The sequence below is a fragment of the Erigeron canadensis genome, chromosome 4, assembly GCF_010389155.1.
Source record: "Erigeron canadensis isolate Cc75 chromosome 4, C_canadensis_v1, whole genome shotgun sequence".
NCBI classification, from domain to species: Eukaryota; Viridiplantae; Streptophyta; class Magnoliopsida; order Asterales; family Asteraceae; genus Erigeron; species Erigeron canadensis.
The window spans coordinates 41,633,644-41,641,360 of record NC_057764.1 but is presented as its reverse complement, the minus strand read 5'-3'; the positions used below and the strand labels follow the sequence as shown (position 1 = coordinate 41,641,360).

The 7,717-nt window shown below is 31.8% G+C and overlaps 1 protein-coding gene across 1 annotated transcript; it reads left to right on the top strand.

The window, feature by feature from the left end:
* The first annotated feature begins 3,192 nt into the window (after positions 1 to 3,192).
* Positions 3,193 to 7,013, top strand: LOC122598641. The gene is made up of 5 exons (XM_043771228.1): positions 3,193 to 3,318; positions 3,500 to 3,878; positions 4,396 to 4,596; positions 5,711 to 5,863; positions 6,465 to 7,013. The coding sequence occupies exons 2-5, from the start codon at positions 3,539 to 3,541 to the stop codon at positions 6,998 to 7,000; spliced, it is 1,230 nt and encodes a 409-aa protein (XP_043627163.1). The 5' UTR covers positions 3,193 to 3,318; positions 3,500 to 3,538; the 3' UTR covers positions 7,001 to 7,013.
* Positions 7,014 to 7,717: the final 704 nt, after the last annotated feature.

Genomic DNA, 7,717 nt, shown 5'->3' with positions numbered 1-7,717 from the left:
GAGTATCTCGTGTATCTTCCTCGGAAGATGGATTCGCTGAATCAAGTTATTTTTCAGCTTACCACCGCCTCTACGACTTTGACATCCACACTAGACCACGGGGTGTTCTGGCAAGGCAGTGTCGGTGATGGTGAGGATGTACCTTACTACTCTGACCTGGGGGAGGAGTACGTATCTCCTCCACCTAGCGACATTGTTGGGTCACCTGAACTATATCGCTACATTCATCGTAACGACGGGCGATAGTACTGTGGACTCAGACTATTCCGAGTGTTAGTATTTATGTATTTTAAAATTATTATGTTAGTTATGGTTTTATTTATTATGTAATGTTTTTTAAGTATTATGTATGTTTTATTTTTATTTATTATGTAATATTTTTAATTTAATGAAAATTGAATGTTTAAATAAAATGAAAATTGTAAAATGAGTGGTGAAGTGAGTGGTCGGATGTCAATGAAATTTGAATGAATGGTGAGTGAGTAGTGGAGTTGAGGTGACATGATATAATTGGTGAAAAGGGATTTGGAAGTAGGTTGTCAACCCTCCTAGTATGGAGTTTTACCCCAAAAAAAACTTCCATTATTGAACAAGTTTTTTTCAGTTCCATATGTACGTCCACAAAAGAGGAAATCGTTCTATTTTTGTCTTCTTTTTGTCTTTTGTTTTTGTTATATCATTATATCTAGGTTATTTTAATGTAATATATATAATTTTACGCGAATCGATGAATCATTTTCAAAGTATATATATAATTTTATCTCAAACAGTCAAACACAGGCAAAGTGGCAAACAATTGAACAAATGACGTATGTGAAAACGAACCAAACATAATTCTAGATGGAGATGGAATGATGGATATATATGAATTGACTTGGCTTATTCTCGGAGGTTTCTTAGGTAATATGTTTAATACACTTTTCCATAGATAGAGTACTGATCAAATAATAATAATTGCAAATGATGTCTAGCGTTATTTTTGGTTTTACTTAAGGTCTTGAGTTCGATCCTTATAGTTAATAAATTTTGGAGTTTTTTCTTTTGAATATTTATAACGACCCATGGTCAATATCTTATACAAGACCTCACCGTTATACGATAAAGTTTCCCTGATGTCATCTACCGACTGAACGTTAATAAAGAAAAGGAAAAATGGAAAAACAAAAAAGAAGCTTAAATAATAAAATCAGTGTTAAAACAAATATTTGCTTGTGACTCATCTTCATTGTTTCAAATCTTCCTGCTACATTGTCTTTGTGTATTTTATAAAGTTATTTTAAGACTTGATCAGATGGTGCTTGATTAAAGTATTTGTCACTTTTGTGATGATCGAATAGATTTTCAACTTTGTGAATCTTCCTAGCAATTTTCGTAATATGAATAAAAAATAATCCTTATGCAATGTTTTTCTTTTTTAAAGAAAAATTTATCTCCAAACATTGATCTACTATCTATTTATCAACTCACTAGTATTAATACTCGTACAATGTACGGTAGTTATATAGATTGTATGTCTAATACATGATTCGTGAGTATGAAATAAATTGTCACTTTTGTGATGATCGAATAGATTTTCAACTTTGTGAATCTTCCTAGCAATTTTCGTAATATGAATAAAAAATAATCCTTATGCAATGTTTTTCTTTTTTTAAGAAAAATTTATCTCCAAACATTGATCTACATCTATTTATCAACTTACTAGTCTTAATACTCGTATAATGTACGGTAGCTAGATTGTATGCATCATACATGATTCGTGAGTATGAAATAAATTGTGGTTAAAATAGATCGATATCGAAGCTAAATTATAATAGACAACAATGAGCCAATGATAAATATAATATATGTTTAATTAGAGTTTTGGATTTACGTTAAATTTTTAGAATCCCATCCTAATCAGAACTTGTAAGTATAGTGGATGACGGCAAATAGCCTTGTGATTTCGGTTTGTAAACTCAAAATTTTGAAGTGTTCATGTTAATAACTTATTATAGGTGATATAAATAGTAGGAGTTGAAGAATTGAGAAAGAAAAGAGACAATTTATTTATGAGAAAACGATCAATCAAATAAGGTTATAATGTCTTTTGTATTAATAAGCCAAGAGTTAGAGTTTAATTCTAAGTCTATAAGGAAATTGAATCTATATATAATATAAAAAATAATTTAATAAAAAAGACACTTGGTAATCAAAGATTACGTTATGTGTCGTTATGAGAACATCTCAATCATGTTTTAGTTTATTGTTAGATATTTTAAGAAGTACGTATACCTACTAGCATATTGTCTATATATACAATACGGTGAAATAAAATATATTTTTTTTAATAGTATCATCCTAGAGGGAATAATGTAATAAATTGCACTTGTCAATAATGTAATAAACGAAAGAAAGCTGGCATAATATGTCGCATAAAACATTTTAATACACGAATCGATTAAGACACGAATCTGTTAAAGTAAAACACGAACACAACTTGTTATTAACTAATTGTGTTATTTTTTTCACACACGACACAAAAATTAACAGATGCACCTGATAAAATCTGTTAAGAAACATCTTAACATGTATTTTATAGAATTTTAGATTAATAGTTTTTTTCAAAAATTTTTATAGAATTTTAGATTAATAGTTTTTTTCAAAAAATCTTAACAATAAATAACTTTTACAGATGTCAACTACTCGTAATACATAACAATTATAATACTTAACATTACAAAAGTTCATAAACATCTTAACTAATACAAATCATATATCAAATCATATATAATATCAATTTTTTAGTATTATATATATATATATATTATAATCTTAGCCATAGTTGTTAAACATCTACGATTCGAGTCGATTTATACTAATAACGAGGCGACTTGTTTTCCTCCTGATTCTTATGAGTCGAGGGGTGAATTTGAACCGGGTAATTATTTTGTATTATATGTTTAAATTTTGATCCTTTAAGTATGAATTTCGAGATAATCCGAAGGTTTATGACTTAAAAATATCGAATATATAATATTTTGTTAATTATATGGAGTATTAAAATAACCGGTTAAGAACAAGATTCAAGTCATTGAGTATCATTTAAATAGAACCTAATAACCTTTCTATATATATATATATTAACCTTCCTGTATATTGTAGAGATATTGAAAACAAAAAACGTGTAACAAACAACATTGAGTGTTAGTTTATACTATACGTGCCTTATATAAAGTACAAAGTAACAAATACAAGTACATTTCCAATCCATCACGTACTAGCTCCAGCATACCAGTCTTGACATCTTGTATCTCTAGCTCTTGCTCGTTACACATTGAGGTAATAATTTAAAAAGTAGCATATATGATATATATTACACAATAAATAATAAAATTAAAATTAAGTTATGTTATACGTACTCAGCTCCTTTATATACTATACAGTCTATATATCATATTGTGCCTAGCTTATATATATATGTTTGATTTCATTATGGTTAATTAGCTTTTGCCATTGACAGACCTTCAAAAGCAAATTAATAATTAAGCCAGCAATAATTATGTCTAGAAGAAGCTTTACTTTCGAGATCGTTGACCTCCACAACTCTCATGAAAACCGAGAAAAGATCAGAAGACTTCTTGGGGACGAGTTGTTGGAAATCGACCGTGTGAAACCACATGTCATCGTTGCAACCTCCCAAGACCCCGAAAAAGTGAGGGTTGCACTCGAGTACAAGACGGGCAAGAAAGTGATCCTTTTGTATGAAAATAATTATATGAATCACCAACCGTCAACACAAATTAGTTTACATCAGAAGTACGCCGCCGGGCTACTCCAACGTGGTGGTCAATCGCCGGAACAAAGTTTACATCAGAAGTACGCCGGGCTACTCCAGCATGGTATAAATATAATATGTATATATTCTTTCACTATATATATATATATATTCTTTTATAAAGAGTATGTACCCCTTCAAAATAAAAATAGTTACTCATATGTCACATACGAAATTACTAAATTGCCCCTTAATAAAAATCCATTATGGAAAGAGTTTTATAAATTACCAACTTTGCCCTTAATGAATTAATTTACACCATAAACCCTTATTTTAATACTTAACACTTTAAACCCTTATCTTATAAAAATTTCCACCTACACCACTTGACATTACCACTACCACCACCACCACCACCGATAGTACCATCATCGACACCACTAGACCGTCTTTTCCACCACCGCCGCATTGCGCGGGTAGCATGCTCGTGTATATATATATATATATATATGGATTACGTACGTATACTATACAGTAGAATTTAAAAATCCTTTTTATTTGATGAAGTATATATTGTTTCGGTTATCAATCATGATTGATTACAATTATTGGCCGAACATCATATCTAATCCAATTTGTAGGCAAGCAAGTTAGTATGTTTCCTAATACTGCATCATCAAACCATAACGTACCAGCAGCACGAGTTAGTATGTTTCCTACAACTGCATCAAACCATAACGTACCAGCTACGACACGAGTTAGTCTGTTTCCTCCTACATCAAACAACCATGTACTGGCTGCGGCACAAGCAGCATTACATAATCATATATTGCAATCATCTGGTACGTATTCGTATATATAAATATGTTTTCGTGAAACGGGTTTATTTAATTTGAAGTGGCCGGGAAATAGGACCTTTCACACCATTTTGGCTTTTGTCATATTGTCATTAGCTAGTTAAGATCATTAAAAAGATTTCAAAAGCCACCCTTTAATTACCTACTACATATATATACTGCTTTTAGCATATATTGACTATGTATGCCTTTAATATGGTACAACTTAATTAGAACTTGAATGAAAAAGCGTTTTTCAAAAAAATATGTTGCTGTTAGATACTCAAAATTAGATATAGATGTTTTTTTTTGTACGGATGGGACTAATATTGAATCAATTAGTGTAACTAGCTAGGAACTTCACTCAAAACATTTGCAAAAGTAGGAAGTTTGGTGTGTAAAACACCAGATTTTGTCACGTACACTGAAGTCCGGTTCTATATCCAAGTTTATGTATCTAAGAGCCACCACGTATTCACGTTTTTCATATATTAATTATATAGAAGTTGGTTATGGTAAAACAAATAACCAGAAAACCTATTGTAATCATTAAAGTAATTAAAACAAATTAAACAAGATCTTGACTGTTAGATCATGATAAATTTGATGCACGAAGATTCACGAAGCACAAGTATATTGATCGATGCACGGTAACTTTCATTAATGAAGGAAACCTATTGTTTTATTTGTGGAGTATATTTTAACTAGAACCATTATATATATGTGTGTGTGTGTGTGTATTATTTTTCCGTCCCATATTAAATGTCCAATTTTGACTTGTCAAGTCTTCTGCTTTAAATTTTCACCTGAAAAATATTTATTTATATTATATAACACTTCATATAAAATATATGGATGAATTGAGTTTTCAATGTACTTTTCATTGATATAACTTTCGTCAACTGTTATATAACACAATAAAAGATATTTATGGTCAAAGTTACAAGCAGAAGACTTGACAAGTCAAAATTGGACATTTAATATGGGACGGAGGGAGCCCGTTCATCAAGATATTGTTTAAATTATTCGTTAAAGTTGTTAATTAACTTCTTTGAATGTGATAAACTAATTAAACGTACGTACGATGCATCCGTGCATATATACTCTTTTGCGAATTCAGGTCGTCTGCAAAGGGATACGCCTGTTGCTTCTTCATCATCAAACAATGTTGCATTATACATTCAGAATTTTGCGGTAAATAATGTCAACATTAATAATATAGCTACAGATCCAAGGAGGACTACGACTAATAGCATACGAACACCGCAAGCAGGTACACAAACATTAATTATTCAATTCGATCCATTCCATATATGAACTATAAATTTTAATTTAGAACTAATTGGCAGAAAAGAACACGCATGCATGTATGTTTAATTAAAGCAATTAATAAGCTATGTACGGAGTATTTAATTTGGCTATAAATATATGTTTTAATTAATTAATAATTAACTGCGCGCTTCGTAGTTTTGTGGAACTTTTTGTACGGATAGGACTATATTTTCTGCCATTGGTGTAACTAGGAACTTCTCCCAATATATTTGTAAAACTAGGAAGTCCGGTGTTGTAGACACCGAACTTGTCCACGTACATTGAAGTCCGGTGTTGTAGACACCGAACTTGGTCTAGGTGGTACTCAGAAAGCATGTGCGGTTTAATGCCAATTGAGGTAGTTTTTGTCCACGTGGTCAAGTTCGGTGTCTACAACACCAGACTTCAATGTACGCGGACAAGTTCGATGTCTACAACACCGGACTTCCTAGTTTTACAAATATATGGAGTCTTGTTCCTAGTTATACCAATTGAGGTAGTTTTTGTCCCATCCGTACAGATTTTTCAGTTTTGTGTCATGTGTTGTTTTTTAGTTATTACAGGTGTAGCGTCGGGTTCAATCAGACGCCCTAAAAGCTATCACGAGCACAGCTTAACATCAACAAATGGCAGGAAATCGGTGTACAAGTGCAGTGGGTGCAAAGAACTAGGGAGGGGAGATAGATACGTTTGCCACGATTGCTCCAACGGCTATGTTCTCCACCCAAGCTGCATGTACTACGAGGAAAGAGCTACACATAAGTTTTTTCAAGGAATCACCTTCGACTTTCATCAAAATCGTCTTAATAGCACTAACAGAATTTGTGATGCATGTGGATCGGATATCCATGGGTTCTTTTACCACTCTGCAGAAAACAACAAAGATTTGCACCCTTGTTGTCTTAGACTCCCAGAAGCAGTTGTTCTCGAGGGGAGGAACTTTCGGCTTTGTAAGAGATTGACATCCAAGTGTTTCCATTGTGGCTCCACCAGGAAGAAGAAAGATGACAAAGACAAATGCTGGTGTTACTCATCGGAGAGTAGTCAAAACTTGCAGTCTCATGTGTCGTGCATGAACGACGCTCTCTTCACATGTTGAAATTGATTTATGTTGTTTGTTTTTTTCATTTGTGTGCGCGCTTGTTAATTAACCATCATTTTAACTAAATTAGTCGATCGATCTCTAGGAGATTTGTCGTCGATCCTTGAACTACTCGTATTACATTTGCCCTTTATTTACTTAAACACACGTCGTGGAATATATAGTTCTTCTTATATATGTGGATATCTTAGTTGTAGTGTTAAGTATTTCGTCAACAATTATTTCTATTATTATCATATATATAAATACTTACAAATTTTTAAAGTTAGTATATAACCACTCAAATTTGATACAAACTTTTGTTCAAAATGAATATCCATCTATTTTAAAAGTTTGGTTCAGAACAAAAAAGATTCAAAAAATGAACAAAAAATTGTAAGAGAAAACTGTTATTTGAGCAAAAAATGAACTGTACGTAAAATCTAAACTTTTCTTATATTATTGTTGGACTATAGTTTTAATTAGACGGTGTATCTGTTATATGTGCACCATTAAACATGAGATAAAGTATCCGCGCGTTGCGGTGGTGAAATGGTGGAGGTGATAGGTCATAGAGTGTGATTGGTCATAGAATGTGATAGCCAAATGCCTTAGTGCTTCGCCCTCAAATTTTAAATATTCGTCGAAAGTATATCGAATGACATCTTTAATGAAAGAGCATGAAATTTTAAAAACACCCTATAATTTTTATAATTTATCGATGTACGATTTTTG

Coding starts and splice junctions, on each gene's coding strand:
- LOC122598641 (XM_043771228.1), top strand. CDS start 3,539: ATGTCTAGAAGAAGCTTTACTTTCGAGATCGTTGACCTCCACAACTCT. Junction 3,879..4,395: donor CGCCGGGCTACTCCAGCATG/GTATAAATATAA, acceptor TCCAATTTGTAG/GCAAGCAAGTTAGTATGTTT. Junction 5,864..6,464: donor CATACGAACACCGCAAGCAG/GTACACAAACAT, acceptor TAGTTATTACAG/GTGTAGCGTCGGGTTCAATC.